Genomic DNA, 16,441 nt, shown 5'->3' on the forward strand with positions numbered 1-16,441 from the left:
GCTACCACATTGGAGAGTAAGGTCAGTTCTGACTTTAACCTCTGTTATACCTCTGGGGTTTTTGGACTCTAGGTCAAAGGGAAATCCCTGGGTATGCACTATAGCACTATAGCAACTATTTACTATATTGCTGTATAGGTTCTAACCATTCATACGGCCATTCATTCTAGCATTCTGGCACGGGCAGAATTCTCCCACGGAGGGGAACAATAGGTAAAGAGTTCCACACTAAAAAGTGAACGTTCACAGTCTGTTTATTTTTTATAAAATAAAAAAATAAATAAAAAATAAAAAAAACCTTTGATAAAGGGAGAAGAACGCGGCAGAGGCACTACATAACTCGTGAACAGGACATATCCAGTTCCTAAGCGAGAGAAAACAATTCTCATATGCCCGTTCATGAGAACCTTTTAACTTTTACAAAGATATCTTCCTAATTTTAAAAGGAATCCGATTCATGGAGGGGATCTAAATCAACCTGATCATTACACAGAAGAAAGACTCACTTACTTTGGGAAGTGGCATCACCCCTTAGGTACATCAAAACAATCTACAGCTTTAGTCCGGAGAAGGTGCCCGGACGGCTGTTCCCTCCCCAGGGGTTTGGCCACAAGAGGAATGGGAGACTTTTAAATATACATCCACAAGCCGGTGACCCCAAAGAGACGGCAGGTTCTGATGAAGGTGTTACAACATCGAGTAGTATAACACCGAAACGCGTCGACGCATTTGTTACCAAATCCAAACAAGGCCAAGGGAGTAACAGATGTTAATGTATTTTTAATACTGTCTACTATTCCACCAGTATCTAAGAAAGGGCCCGTGGATTCAAAAAGTGGCAGGAGCATCCTAAGGCCACAGTGTTGGGGGGTTAGTGAATAGGATTTATCCGTCTTTGTATTGTATTTGTGATGATTATTCTTCTCCTGTGTTGCATAAAAATTTTTTGGTTGTGATATTGTTTTCCTTGTGCAATGAACTGTTATTTATTTGTTTAAATTTTACTGTACTTGTTCAAAGAGTTTCTTCTTTGGATTTTTAATCAATTTCGGTGTAATTTTGTGTAACCAGAGTTTTTATTTTTTTATATTTTTTATTTTATAAAAAATAAACACACTGTGAACGTTCACTTTTTAGTGTGGAACTCTTTACCTATTGTTCCCCTCCGTGGGAGAATTCTGCCCGTGCCAGAATGCTAGAATGAATGGCCGTATGAATGGTTAGAACCTATACAGCAATATAGTAAATAGTTGCTATAGTGCTATAGTGCATACCCAGGGATTTCCCTTTGACCTAGTTGTCATTGTACCCTGTTCCCTGGTGACAGTGGGGTACTCTCTCTCTTATTTGTTGGTGGACTCTATACACACTGTACTTCCTTCTAGTCCAGTATATATAGAGCCACTTTCTCACTCGAAGATACTGTTATCCCGAGCTACTCAGCATGTCAGTCGATCCCCCAATTAGTCTGCCTCTTGAGGAGGACATTCTGTCGCAGCAGCAGGGGACGGTCCTCCACCCGAACCTGTCCAGCCTCCACCTACATGCATGGAGATTGAGCGGCGGCAGATGAGGCCATTTGACTTGCCTCCTGAAGTCTGTGATGTGATTATGGCAGCCAGGTGTCCCTCCACAAAATCGGTTTACGCCTGGAGGTGGAACAAATTTGTGGCACGGTGCACAGCAAATTCTGTGGATCCACTCTCTGCCCCCCTTTCAGAGGTTCTCCTCTTCCTTCTTTCTCTTGCCCAGCAGGGCTCTGCTCTGGGCACTATTAAGGGCTACCTCTCTGGACATGGCTGGAACATCAGGGCATCACCCTGGTGGTTCAACACCTGGCAGGTTCTCTGAACACCAGGGCAGACTAACTCAGCCGTCTGTGCATGATTGATCACGAGTGGCGTATGAATTCGGACGTTGCGCAAGGTCTCTTTAAGCAGTGGGGAGAGCCTTTGTTAGATCTATTCGCCACCGAAGAGAACGCGCAATGTCATCAGTTCTGTGTGTTGGAATTTCCAAGGCGGCACTCGCTCGGAGACTCTTTTCGTTTCGATTGGAGTTGCGGTCTGTTATACGCCTTTACGGCTATACCACTTCTGCCCAGAGTGCTGAAGAAGATCCGGCGCGACGGGGCCCAAGTCATCCTTGTGGCTCCCGATTGGGCACAAAGATACTGGTATCCCGAGCTACTTAGTCTGTCAATTGATCTCCTGATTCGACTGCCTCTTCGGGAGGACCTTCTGTCGCAGCAGGAGGGGACAGTCCTCCACCCGAACCTGTCCAGCCTCCACCTACATGCGTGGAGATTGAGCGGCGACAGTAGATGCCATTTGACTTGCCTCCTGAAGTCTGTGATGTCATTCTGGCAGCCAGGCGTCCCTCCACAAAAACAGTATACGCCTGCAGGTGGAACAAATTTGTGGCTTGGTGCACAGCAAAGGCTGTGCATCCCCTTTCTGCCCCTCTTTCTGAGGTTCTCTTCTTTCTTCTTTCCCGGGCCCTGCTGTTTCTGCCTTCTTGAGGCTTCCTGATCCGCCTTCTCTAAGTCCCCTGTTGTAAATAGATTCTTAAAAGGCATCACACACGTTTCCTCCTGTTCCTTTTCGTGATGCCTCAGTGGGACTTGAACCTTGTTCTAACCTATTTGATGTGTGCTCCTTTCGAGCCACTTCACAGTTGCCCTCTTCGTATTCTGACTCTTAACACTGCATTCCTGGTTGCCACTACCTCTGCCAAGAGAGTGAGTGAGCTCCCGGCTCTATCTTCTAAGCCTCCTTTCCTTTCTGTCCTTCCGGACAAAGTTGTCTTGAAATCTCGTCCTTCTTTCCTGCCCAAGGTGGTTACGGCCTTTCACATTGGGCAGTCCACCACCTTGCCCACCTTCTTCCCACCTCCGCATCCTTCCAAGGAGGAAGAGAGGCTCCACCATCTGGACCCAAAACGTGCGCTCTCATTCTGTCTGGACCGCACACGCCAGTTCCGGGTGGGTGACCAGCTCTTTGTTGGATACGTGGGTGCTAAGAAGGGGTGGGCGGTGCACAAGCGGACCAACTCTCGGTGTGTCGTGTTGTGCATCAAGGTCTGTTACTCCTTGGCGTAAAAGGAGCCTCCTGTTGGGCTGAGGGCCCATTCCACTCGGGCCACGTCAGCTACTGCTGCCCTGGGTCGGCGAGTCCCCTTGCAGGACATCTGTCAGGCAGCTACGTGGGCTTCGCTGCACACGTTTGCTAGACACTACTGCCTGGACAGCCAAGTCCGGAGAGGTGGCTTTTTCGTCCGTTCCGTTCTCCAGGACTTTCTAGTGTAATCTTGGTTTGCAGACCCACCACCGGGTTTGGTATTGCTGTGGTATCTATTCTAAGGTAAGGAATCTAACACTATTCTGTTTCTTTCAGATGCCAAAGTTACTTACCTTCGGTAACGATATATCTGTAAGAAACAGTAGTTAGTGTTAGATACCTTACCGCCCCACCCATCCTCCCCGTTCGGCAAACCGATATCTAGGGTTAAGGACATCCCTTTCAGGGCCCTAGTTTCATGGCACCAGTGTCGGTCTCTGGCATGGCTCTGCGTTCCTGGCGCGAAAGCTATGTACAAGAACTGACGTCCGCGCGCGAGGGCAGGTTCTAAGTACTCCGTCATCCTGTCGATTACGATGCCAACGACAGACGCAGAGCCGCAGACTACGCCTATCGACGAGCAGGGGTACTGCTACGCAAAACGTTCCGGATCCAGTCTGACGCCTGGGGATATTCTAAGGTAAGGAATCTAACACTAACTACTGTTTCTTACAGATATATCGTTACCAAAAGTAATTAACTTGTGCTTTGGGCTCTGAGCTTGGGGGCACTGACAATTTTCAAAGCAACTGACACCAGTGCGCAGGAGTGGCATCTGTATAGGCTACGCATTTCATTTGTAGAAATGAAAGGTGTATTTGCTGGGCCTTACAGCATCACCTGTCCACATAGATGTACTGCTGAAAAGTTTCCATATCCAGTCTGATACCTTGTGAATATTCAACAGGGAGAAATGTGTGGCTAAATACTCTCTACCAGAGTTAGCAAGGGTTTATATTTGTTAACTTTGCTTGTGTTTAAGGTTCAATTTTCTACGGTTTTACAAAGCATGGAGAAAAGTAATTTCATTAGATATTTTTTTTTTTTTTGCAGTTTTTAAATGTCCCCATGTTCCGAAATGTTTCCTTGAAGTGCCTCACTGAGATCGCTGGAGTGAGCGTCAGCCAGTATGAAGAACAGTTTGTAACACTTTTTACACTGACCATGATGCAGCTCAAACAGGTACATTTTCACTTGAATATTTTACTTTGAGAAAAACTTGCAACGTTGCGAGATTTAATATATTCTTGAAAAAATACATTTGAACTTTGGTAAGAATTTGGATAAAATTCTGCAATTTTCTAATTCAGTGACCGAAAAAGCATAGTCTATTAGGCATTTCTTATGTGCCTGCCAATCTTTCCCAATTACCACAATTAATGCCGGTCCCAGACTCTTAAGATGGTTCATTATTATTTGGTAAAACAGTTTTGCAGCGTGAATCTTTCTGGATTCACTATGCTGTGCATATTCCGCAATCTGGTGGTTGGGTCCAGAATCGTAGTCTTTTTTCTATTTTTTTTTGGTAGCCCAGGTGGGCGTCGACGTCCCACCATTTGGTGTCCCTTCGTTGACGTCGGCATGCTTCCGGCAAAAGCTACCAACCTTGGGCGCCATCTTCAGATTCTTTTTTCCGCCGTTGGGTCTGGATCGTTGCGTGAAGCTCCAGATGTTTTGGAGGAGAAAAGAAGGAAATACAGCAACTCTTCGGTAAAGACTGGAGAAGATCGAGAGAAAAGAACCATCAGAGAGAGACGACGAAGAAAGGAAAGAACTTCGAGATCTTCGACGTCCTTGGAGGAATGCGCACACAGGGGGCCCCCTGAGCGCAGGGATGTACAAGACACCCTTTAAATTCTGCAAAAACTGCCACCACAAGTTCGCGCAGAAGGACCAGCACCCGGTCTGCAACCTCTGCCTGCCAATCGACCACGAGAGCAGAGACTGCAACGCCTGCTCAGTCTTCAAGCCGAAGACACTCCGAGTTCGAGAGAGACGGAGGACTGCTCACCACACGATGCAGGGCAAGGGCCAGGCCCGACGCTTTACAAACTGGGCCTCTCCACCGACGACGAGGACAACATCGCTGAAGGTCCAGATGACTTCACGGTCGCAGAGACCGATAAGAAAACACCTGACAAGGTAGGAGAGTCTATGACCCCGAAAACCCCCACACTGTCTCGAAAGCCAGAGGCAGACTCTCGAAAGTCAGAGCCTCGAAAGGAGCACCGGCGCCGATAACTTCGACGACCGAAGCTGCATCCTCCGAAAAAGAGCCCAGCGGATCCTTCGAGAAGGACTCCCGGAGGCCGAAGACCAGCGAAAAGCATAGGTCATCGAAGTAAGCCCCCGAAAAAGGGCCTTCGACTTGGACCTCGACTTCGAAGGAAAAGGAGCCGAAGAAAGTTTCGACGTCGCCGAAAAGAGCAGCCGAAACGCTCGACGACGAGCAGGCCGCAGAGATGCAGAGAAGGAAAAGAAGGCTCGAGGCCGAAATGGAGAATATCCTTCAGAGAAAGAATGACTTCGACGAAAAAATGAAAAGTTAAAGGATCCCCTCGAAGCCAGCACCGACCGTCGCTGAGGTACAGGAGCACGAGGAGTTCAACGTCGAAGAGACGCCGAAAACTCCGGAACCCTCAGAGCACGAAGAGGAAGAAGACCTCTACTACACGGAAGGGGATTACTGGGAGCAGCAGTCAAGCTACGGCTCAGGTTCCTCGACCGCCCAAGACCAGGAATGGCAGGACATCGAGGCCGAAAACCCGGAGGAGGCTGTGGAAACATACCCCTCGAGGCCTTCACCACCGGACGACATTGGGGCATACAATGAAGTGGTCAGGAAGGCGGCAGCAGCCTATGGAGTTAAGCTGGAGGAGGAGAAGCCAAAAGCAGATTTCCTGCTGGAGACATTGCTCCCCACACAGACAAGAAGCCGGTTCTTGCCCATGCTAAAGAGTGTCACAGACCAGGGGAAGGAAGCCTTCAGGGAACCGGCTACATGCAGATCAGCTTGCATCAAGGGATCCGTCAGAGCAGACTCAATAATCGCTGCAACGGCCAGAAAAAGGGCAAACGTCCCAACAACATCTGGACCTCCACCTGACAAAGAAAGCAGGAGGATGGATCTAACAGGCAGGAAAATAGAGAGGAACGCCGCAACGCACTGGCGGATGGCGAACTCCAATGCCCTCCTGAACAGACATCAATACCAGCATTGGGAGGAGATGGGCCAATTACTCAAGCACCTTCTGGAACAATACCGTGAGAGGGCATCACACCTTGTGGAAGAGGGGAAAAGCATCGCTAACTCGTGCCTCAAGACAGCCTTGGATGGGGCAGAAACAGCCAGCAGACTGATGGCTATAGGCATCACAGAGAGAAGGCAAGCCTGGCTCAGGATCTCAGGCTTCAAGGCTGAGGTTCAGAACAACATCCTGAGCACACCCTTCAAGGGTGAAACACTGTTCGGAGCCCCAGTTGATGAGAAGCTCACCCAACTGAAGAAGGACAACGAGACTGCAAGGTCCATGGGGGCCCTGCAATTCAAAGGGATGAGAAGGGGCACTCCTACACGGAGGCCTAACGGCAGGGGTGGAAACCAGCAAGGGCAATCACACCAGACATTCCACCAGGGACAACAGAGTGACAACCAAAGTCACCAGGGCCAGCAGAGGCAAAACTGGAACTACCAGGGCAGGGGCCAGTCTTTTCGATCAAGAGGAAATGGACGGGGCCAGAGAAGGAGAGGCGGTGAGCAACCCCCCTCTAAGTGACTTCACACGGAAAAAGGTGCTCTCCCCCTCGAACCCTCCGGGGGAGGAGCACGGGAAAACAAACAGGAGCGGGCTACACGGACAAGACACAAAGGAACATGTGACGCCAGTAGGAGGAAGATTGAGATTTTTTCTCCAGGAGTGGAGAAAAATAACAACGGACAAGTGGATACTCAACATCATGCAGTTCGGATACTGCATAGAGTTGGAAAAGAGACCACCAAACAGAAAGCCAAAGAAAAGAGAGCACTCTGGAAGAGAGCTGCGATTACTCCAAGAGGAAGCTCAAGAACTCCTCCTCAAAGCGGCCATCAAACGGGGTCCATTCAAAGAACGAAACAGGGGAGTATACTCCAACTACTTCCTGGTACCAAAAGTGGACGAAAGTCTAAGACCCATCCTGGACCTTCGGTTCCTAAACAAATACGTAAAGACTCAAAAATTCAAGATGACGTCCCTACAAGAGGTCATCCCGCAGATAAAGGCTGGGGACTTCTTGTCCACCATAGACCTCAAAGATGCGTACCTGCACATCCCCATGAACAGGCAGCACAAGCACATGCTAAGATTCACAGTGAACAAGGATCACTACCAATTCACCACCCTGGCGTTCGGCCTAAAGTCCGCACAAAGGGTGTTCACCAAATGCCTCGCGGCAGTGGCCGCACATCTAAGAAGAAAGGGGATACACGTGTACCCCTATCTCGACGACTGGCTCGTGAAGGCAAGCTCTTACAGGACATGCAAGGATCATGCAGAGCAGGTCACAAGAACGCTAGCAAGCCTGGGATTCTCCATACACTAGGGAAAATGCTCAATGGAACCAGAGCTAGTGATAATTTTCCTGGGAGCTCAAATCGACACTGTCCAATGCAGGGTGTTACCCAGCGAGAAGAGAACACTCAGCCTACTGAGGGAGAAACGTCACTACCAGAAGGGGCGAGCTCTGACAGTGAGGACTGTAAGCAAGATTTTGGGGATGATGGCGTCATGCATACACCTGGTCCCCAATGTACGCCTACAAATGAGACCACTCCAAGAGTGGCTGCAACAGCAATGGTCACAAGCTACAGGAAGTTGGGAGTATCTAGTGGTTGTAACGCACAGGGTGCAGGAAGAAATAAGGTGGTGGACCAAGGAAATAATAACAGTGGTGAAGCCTCCAACACCACCGGACCCAACAGTGACCATCACCACAGACTCATCCCAGAGGGGATGGGGCGCACACATGAACAGGCTCAGAGTGAGGGGTCTGTGGAGCCCTACAGATGCGGTCAGACACATCAATTACCTAGAACTGAAAACAGTTTTGCTAGCCCTCACGGCCTTTCAGAAACACCTGTACAGCCAGAAGGTGCTGATATAAACAGACAACACCACAACGATGTTTTACATAAACAAACAGGGGGGAACTCAATCATTCCCTCTGTCAAGCTTGGCACAAGAAATCTGGAGATGGGCAATACCACTCAAAATAGACCTGCTAGCCATACACCTGCCAGGGAAGGACAATGTAGAAGCGGATTGGCTCAGCAGGCAGACTTCAGCGTCCCATGAGTGGGAACTCAATATTCAGGAAACAGAGACACTATTCAGGAGATGGGGCACACCAACAATAGACCTGTTTGCAACACGCCGGAATGCAAAATGCCAATACTTTGCTTCCAGGCAACCAGAGGCACTATCACAGGGGAGTGCCCTATGGATAAGCTGGTCAAAAACATTTGCCTACGCTTTTCCCCCCCGATACCTCTGATCCCCAGGGTTCTCAACAAATGCATGACGAGCAACATGACGCTCATCCTGGTGGTACCACAATGGGCCAGGCAGACCTGGTACTCTCAGATAATGGAGATGGCGCAGGGCAATGCAAGCGCTGAGAGGTCGCTCCACACTCTAGACGCAAGAAGGGCTGTGATGCACTACATTGAAAGGACGAAGGGACACAGGAAAACAAAACAGTTCTTCGTATCCTTCGCAAACAGTTACATGGGCAAACCAGTGACTAAAAACACCATAGCCCGATGGATCGCACAGACAATACAATTCTGCCACAAACAAGTGGGCCAGGAGCTAACAGGAGGGGCGCAGGCCCACTCCACCAGGAAGAAAGGAGCAACAATTGCCTTTCTGGGCAACACACCAATTCAGGACATATGCCTGGCGGCAACATGGGCTTCAGTGCACACGTTCACTAAGCACTATTGCGTGGATGTACAAATGAACAAAGAAGCACAAGTAGGACAAAAGGTGCTTCAACATATATTCAACAACCAACGCTCATCTTCCACCCAGCCGCCACAAAAGTAACGAAAACCGCTCCAAAATCTATGCACAGCATAGTGAATCCAGAAAGATTCACGCTGCAAAACGAATAGCTTCTTACCTGTCGGTGTAGTTTTGCAGCTTGAAGATCTTTCTGGATTCACTAGCGAACCCACCCGCCTCCGCCAGAAAGATGAGGCTGGAGAAGAAGGTGGAAACACATAGAAAAAGAAAGCAAGTTCAAGCTTACAAGATACGTGAAAAGAATTACGTTGAAAGAAAAAAAAAGGATTAACAAGCATAGCCATGGATTCACTACAAACACAGAAAAGAAAAAAGACAGAAAAAAAGAATCCGAAGATGGCGCCCAAGGGTGGTAGCTTCCGCCGGAAGCATGCCGACGTCACCGAAGGGACATCAAATGGTGGGACGTCGACGCCCACCTGGGCTACCAAAAAAAAAGAGAAAAAAGACTACGATTCCGGACCCAACCACCAGATTGCGGAATATGCACAGCATAGTGAATCCAGAAAGATCTTCAAGCTGCAAAACTACACCGACAGGTAAGAAACTATTCGTTCTGTGCTTCACTGTAACAGTTTTCTGGACTTCCCTGTGTGTTTTTCTCCTTGGTTTTGACCACTGTTAGCTCACTTGAAGGTACTCAATGTTTTTGGTTTTGATATCAGCTCATTGCTGAGGAACACAATGTGTGTTCCAACTCGTCCAATCCTTTGTCAGTTGACTACCTTTGGTGATCTCCTGTAAAGTTAGTCCTGTTCCAGTAGTTGTGTCTGTTGCGGTCATGATGGACATGAAGGATGCATTCATGTGGGCACTGGCTCTTGTATGGACTGGCGTATAATGGTCCTTTTTGTGACCCTGCTGGCATGAAGAAGTGTTTTGATAAAGCGACAACCCAGCTCTGCCTTCACTCTTACATTCATACTTTTGTTTGCAACTCCTCCAACCACTACTGCTTCCCCTCATGAAAACTTTGTACTTGGTGAATAAAGCAGGCCTGTAGAACAGTTATTTCGTTTATTACAGGTTTTGCCTTTTCAGGGTTGAACAGTTTATTTCTCGGTATTGTGATTCACTCTTTGGTAATATGTGCAGATTTGCGCTTCAGTCACTTCACATACCATGACCAGTCATATTTTGTCTGACTCTGGGCTTTGAAGTCCATGACATCTTGTCAATCTGTTCTGCCAGATTTAAAACTGATGCACATGGTCTGGTTGGCTCTGACATCCCATCTTGACCATCAGGTGGGTATAGGTAACACTTCTCAGCCAGGTCTTAGTTTGGTCTTTTTCTGGCCACAAGTACCCTTTAACATAATTGTAAGCAACAAAGACACTGGATCAGAAATTTTGATTGATATATACCACATTACAGCAAACCTGAGGAGCCACCTTTGTCTGCTCTCCTAAGGAGGGAAGAAACACTTGCATGCTTGCTGTGGAACTCACAGGACAGAGTGACCTGACCTAAAAAGCCCTACAGTGATCAGTCTTCTTTTGCGATCATGGGTGTGTGGAAGAAAATGCCCTCTTTGCATGTTTGCCCCCACTTTTTGCTAAACTGATAAACTTTGACTGTGTGCCCTGGTTTCCTGCCAAACCGGTATTCTGATTATTTCCCTAATCTGCATTAAAAACAAACCCCAATTGTCACTCTTTGGTCACAAGCCAGGCCCTTGTAAATGGTACCAAGGGCCCTGTGGCCAGCAATGACTTCTAAGGGCTGCAGCACTTATTGTGCCACCCTTGGAGGCCCTGTACCTTCTCCATTATTGCAACTTTCATAGATTCACATGCTTGAATAATTTCCAGTCATCGAGATGGGTGTTCAAGGTATATAAAAATAGCAATGAAATCTATTGCAAACTAGAAACCAGGCACAGGCCCATTCTAGTTTTGTATCATCCACCTCTTTTTGTAAAAGAGACCAAATAAAATCAACAACCAATCAGATCAGCCTCGCCCTGTCAATCAATCGTTTGTAAAGCGCACTACATACCGGCGAGGGTCTCAAGACGCTTGGGGGGGGGCACTCCTGATCGAACAGCCAGGTCTAGAATATCCTCCTGAAGGTCAGCAGGTCTTGGGTCTGTCGTAGGCTCAGTGGGAGGATGTTCCATGTTTTGGTGGCGAGGTGGGAAAAGGATCTCCCACCAGTGGTTGTTCGGATGCGCGGGACGGTGGAGAGTGAGAGGTAGGCGGAGCTGGCGGTTGGTGATGTAGGAGAGTGTCTGTTGAGGTAGGCTGGGCCAGTCTTGTGGAGTGCCTTGTGTGCGAGGGTGAGGAGCTTGAAGCATATCCTCTTGTTGGGGAGCCAGTGCATATTTCTCAGTTGGGGGTTGATGTGGGCGTGGCATGGTACATCGAGGATCAGTCGTGCCGAGGCGTTTTGGATGCGTTTTAGTCGTTTGAGCTTGGTCGGGGCTCCCGCGTAGAGGGGGCTTCCGTAGTTGTCTGCTGCTGACGAGGGCCTGGGTGACTCTTTCTTGTATCTGTCTGGATCCATCTGTAAATCTGTAAATCTTGCGAAGGGTGTTGAAGCAGGAGGAGGAGACGGTGTTGACTTGCTTGGTCATTGAGAGTGTTGAGTCGAGAATGATTCCCAGGTTGCGTGTGTGGTCGGTGAGTGTTGGGGCTGCCCCAGTGCCGTCGGCCACCAGGAGTTGTCCCAGGCTGAAGGGTTGGAGCCGAGGATGAAGACCTCCGTCTTGTCAAAATTCAGCTTCAGATGGCTGGTCTTCATCCAGTCTGCGACTGCCTTCATTCCTTCGTGGAGGTTGGCTTTGGCTGTGATGGGGGAGAGGATCAGCTGAGTGTCATAGGCGTCGGAGATCATGTTGATGTCGGGCTACATGAACGAGCGGGGCCATGTATATGTTGAACAGCGTCAGACTGAGGTAGGATCCCTAAGGTACGCCGCAGATGATCTCTGAGGCTTTAGAACGGAATAGGGGGAGGCGTACACTCAGGGTTGTGCCGGAGAGGAAGGAGGTGCTCCAATCCAGAGCCTTCTCTGGATTGTCGGCGTGGAGGCGTGCACGTAGTGTGCGATGGCAGACTTGTGGAAGGCGGCAGAGAGGTCTGGGAGGATGAGTGCAGCGGGCTCGCCGTTGGCCAGCAGGGTCCTGATGTCGTCGGTGGCAGAGATGAGGGCAGTCTCGGTGCTGTGGTTGCTGCAGGACCCTGATTGGGAAGGGTCCAGGATTCTGTTTTCTTCGTGGTATCGGGTTTGCTGTCTGACTGTTTTCTCGATGAACTTGGCCGGGAAGGGGAGCAGAGATGGGGCAGAGATCGGCCGGAAGTTCTTGAGGTCTCTTGGGTCTGCCTTAGGTTTTTTTGAGTAGAGCGTTGATCTCGGCGTGTTTCCAGATCTCTGGGAAGGTCGCAGTCTCGAGGGAGAGATTAATGACGTTGCGGCGGTAGGGTGTGATTGTGCTGCTTGCTCTATTTAAGACGTGGTGTGGGAATGGGTCCGACGGAGAGCCGGAGTGGATTGAGCGCATGGTCTTGATGGTGTCATCGATGCTCACGCTTGCCCAGGCTAGCAGGGGGTCGTGGTCGATGGTATACAGAGGGTCTGTTGTGTTGTCAGTTGGGGCTGTCTGGGTGTTGAAGCTGTTGTGGATGTCTGCTATCTTGCGGTGGAAGAAGGTGGCGAGGGAGTCTCAAAGGGCTTGCGCCAGCGGATTGTCGTTGGTGTTGGAGCTGGGGTTGGAGAGTTCCTTTACGATGTTGAAGAGCTCCTTGCTATTGTGTGCATTGTTGTCAAGGCAGTCTTTGAAGGAGATCCTCTTGGCCGCCCTGATGAGGTGGTGGCTGCGGATGGGGTCCTTGTGTGCTGCGTGGCTGTCCGGAGTTTGTTCACTGTGCCATTTCTTCTGATGGATACATCTGCCAGTGTATTCCTCACCTTGATTACTTACCTTGTGAATATCCCCTGCGCCAGCAACATTCGAAAAATTATTTCTTAGCTCGTCACGCTGACCTGGACGAAGTCACAGAAGCACTGCATTTCGCGCGGCTCCGCTGACGTCACTGAATCCATAAAAGGACCCTGTCTGCGTGATGACATCAGTTCCCTTTTTTCCTCGCCGTCGACGCTAATGTTACTGGTACTTGTTTTGAGATATTTTGTTTCTTTTTGCCATGTCATCGAGGAAATCGGGCTTCAAGCCCTGTGGGGCATGCGGGAAGTTGATGTTCATCACGGATCCTCACGAGGACTGCGCTTGGTGCCTTTCATCTGACCACGATGTCCAATGATGCTCCAGCTGTAAGAAAATGAACCCAAAAGCGCTTTGTGAGAAGTTGGCCTGGTATATGATGTTCACTATTCTAGTGAACACCTTGCACCAGTCCAAACAACCCTTATGGTGATGGTTGTTAGTCAACCTTATAGACCAGCTATCCTAGTGGTAGTGTGGACAGAACAGTCTTAGGCTAAAAGACTCTTGAGGGCGTGTAAAGCCAGTTGTTTTACTATATGTAACCCCTTGAATACCAAATAAAAGGACACCACACAGGATATATATAAAATATATATATGTATTTATTTACTAACACACTCCTCTGAACTCTTTATGAGATCAGAGGCAAAAGCACATAACTAGTTACTCTTAGAAATACTTTAAATAGCACAATTTACAGGTAGGCCCTAGGGGCGCGTAAAACCATATACTAAGTAAGTGGTATAAGAACCGCGACTCGTGACAAGGAAAGTCCTAGGGCCTAGAGAATCGCTGGGGCTACACTATCTGAACCTTAGGTTAGGATTAGGAGGCCAACAGGCGGCGCGTGCAGTGACAGTACTCTCGCGTGAAAGTCAATGTTAAGTCAATGGGAACTTAGAAGGTAAGTAAATGAAGATTCAGGACACTTCCGGTCTAGCTAGAAGGAAACAACTAAAAACCTAGACACTTGGATAGTCAATACCCTTAGGAGCACCGAAGTACTTGTGTTACCTCACCCACAGGAAGTGGGTGCATATGTGTGAAGATGTCGGGTTTCGCCGTTGAAGTCTATGGAGCCTGTAAAGAAAGATGCTGCAGGCGACCAGGTGGAAGGTGTCCGGGTGGATCGAAGATGAAGACCTGAAAGCAGAGGGCGCAGAATCTAGGTCACTAGCCAGTGACCGGGTGGAACCAGGAAGGAACCAGACAATGTCGAGGAGCAATCAGGTGCTGTCGTGAAGCTTGTCGTTATCTTATCCAGTATTATGGGTGTCTTTCATAGATTCACATGCCTGAATCATTCCCCGTCGTCGAGACGGGAGTCCCCGGTACATAGAAAAGTAATGTCCTATAGACATACATAGAGAAAAGTAGGCCTAAGGGCCTTGCCTTAGTAGCCTATCTATGTCCTTTTGTAAAAAGGACCAAATTCCAGAAGGTAGCCAATCAGCTACCACCTCCCTCTAGAACCTTCCTGTCAGGAGCCTCAGTCTCTCAGATATCCTACCGCACGTTGTGCTAGGGAGTCTCCACCCGAGTTCTCCTCAGGTTTCCTAGTTTTATCTCTTTTCCTCACAGAAATTGGATATTTCCTTCAAAACTCAACTATGGCTGATCAACAGAAGAAAGGTCTCTTCAGGGCTTGCTCATCTTGTGGTAAGAGACTCCACGTCGATGACAAACATGAAACTTGCCTATACTGTCTTTATCCAGATCATTCTCCAGATCATTCTCCAGATCATTCTCCCAAGGAATGTCCAATTTGTAGAACATTCTCTAAAAAAACACTTAAAGACAGAGCAGGAAGGCTACTCCTCTGGTTGAACAGACTGAAAACCAGAGAAGACCCGGTGTCTTCAGAGGACGGTGAGATGGCTTCAGTTTCCTCAAAATTATCCTTGAAGAGGCCAAGGGTTGCTTCCCCTAGCCCTACAGACGTTCCTCCTAAGAAGACTGCCACAAAGTCTTCAGAGGCAAGATCTACCATGTCTGACCAGGAGGCTCCTGCCTTCAGGAAGCCTGCGCAGTCGCCGACCACTATTTCGTCGACCCTTCTCTCAGCGCTGAGGAAAACCATCTCTACAGTCTGTTTCTACATCGCCGACAACTGTGTCGACGACTACGGCGTCGACAGCATCATCATCATCGACGACGACGACTACTCCGTCGACGGCGGGTAAGCCCGTGACGTTGATTATTCTCATAAAAAAGCACTCGACGTTGTTTAAGATTCCGTCGACGATGATGACAGCGTCGACGACGGAGCCAAAACCGTCGTCGACGACGACAGCGTCGACGACGAAGCCAAAACCGTTGACGCATGCACCGCCAACGAAGACCCCCTCGACGACAGGCCTGTCGTCGATGAAGACATCAACGACGGTAAAAACAGTCGACGAAGACACCGTCGACGAGTGCACCGTCGACGACTAAGACCCCGTCGACGAGCGCACCGTCGACGACGAAGACCCCGTCGACGGGACCATCGACTAAGTTACCGTCGACGAGCTCACCATCGGCAATCGGAATTCAGTCAAAGAAGCCATCGACGACGACACCGTCGACGCTATGGAAACAATCCGACTTGATTCCACCCAAAAAGAGTACAAAAAATCCAATTACACCGGATTTAACGTCTCCAAGCAGGGTTTAAAAATTACCCCATCTTGTGTACTCCAAGACTACGAATCTGACTATGACCAGTACGGTCAGGCCACCAGTCCATCAGATCTCATCGTAAAGTGCCAAAGCACGGATGAAGATGGCGATGATGTAGTGTTTACAGAGGAGACTGTACATTCACAGGTACAGACGCATGTCACACCTATGGTATGCCTTCCAGTCTCTATAGTCTCAGACCTACAGTACTTGATACAAGACTACAAGAAGCGATTTCCTGAATCGCCAACGGCCCCCTGGGCCGACCTCATCTCCAAGACCGAGACCATCACCTTTGGTGATCCGTCGAGAGAGAGAAACAGTACAACCTATCCCGTCTTCTGACGACTAGGGCGAGGAACCAGAAGAAGGGAAAGTACGGGACGACCTGTCCGACCACAGGGATGATGAAGACTACATCGCTCCATCTCCAGCCACACCTGAGCCCACTACTTCGGATTCGCCGCCGGCGGACATTGGCGGATTCCACAATTTAGTGGAAAGAGCAGCCACGAGATTCCATATGACTATGGACTCCCATGAAACAGATTGTTTCCTATATGATTTTAAAGACCCAGTCAGAAAAACTAGATCAATTCCAATCATTGATAACAAGGGCAACAATTGATGCAGACACCAACCTCGGT

At 48.9% G+C, this 16,441-nt stretch overlaps 1 protein-coding gene across 2 annotated transcripts in view; it reads left to right on the top strand.

Moving 5' to 3' along the window:
• Positions 1–16,441, top strand: part of XPO1 (exportin 1) — a 960,241-nt gene that overhangs the window by 402,698 nt on the left and 541,102 nt on the right. For both annotated transcript variants that reach the window (XR_013596235.1, XM_078649290.1), the window contains exon 10: positions 4,173–4,301. Coding sequence is in view for 1 of the 2 variants with exons in the window: in XM_078649290.1 (XP_078505416.1) it covers positions 4,173–4,301 (129 nt within the window). In the remaining variant the exon portion in view is untranslated. The remainder of the gene's footprint in view (positions 1–4,172; positions 4,302–16,441) is intronic.

This window comes from Lissotriton helveticus, chromosome 6 (assembly GCF_964261635.1).
Source record: "Lissotriton helveticus chromosome 6, aLisHel1.1, whole genome shotgun sequence".
Lineage (NCBI taxonomy): Eukaryota > Metazoa > Chordata > Amphibia > Caudata > Salamandridae > Lissotriton > Lissotriton helveticus.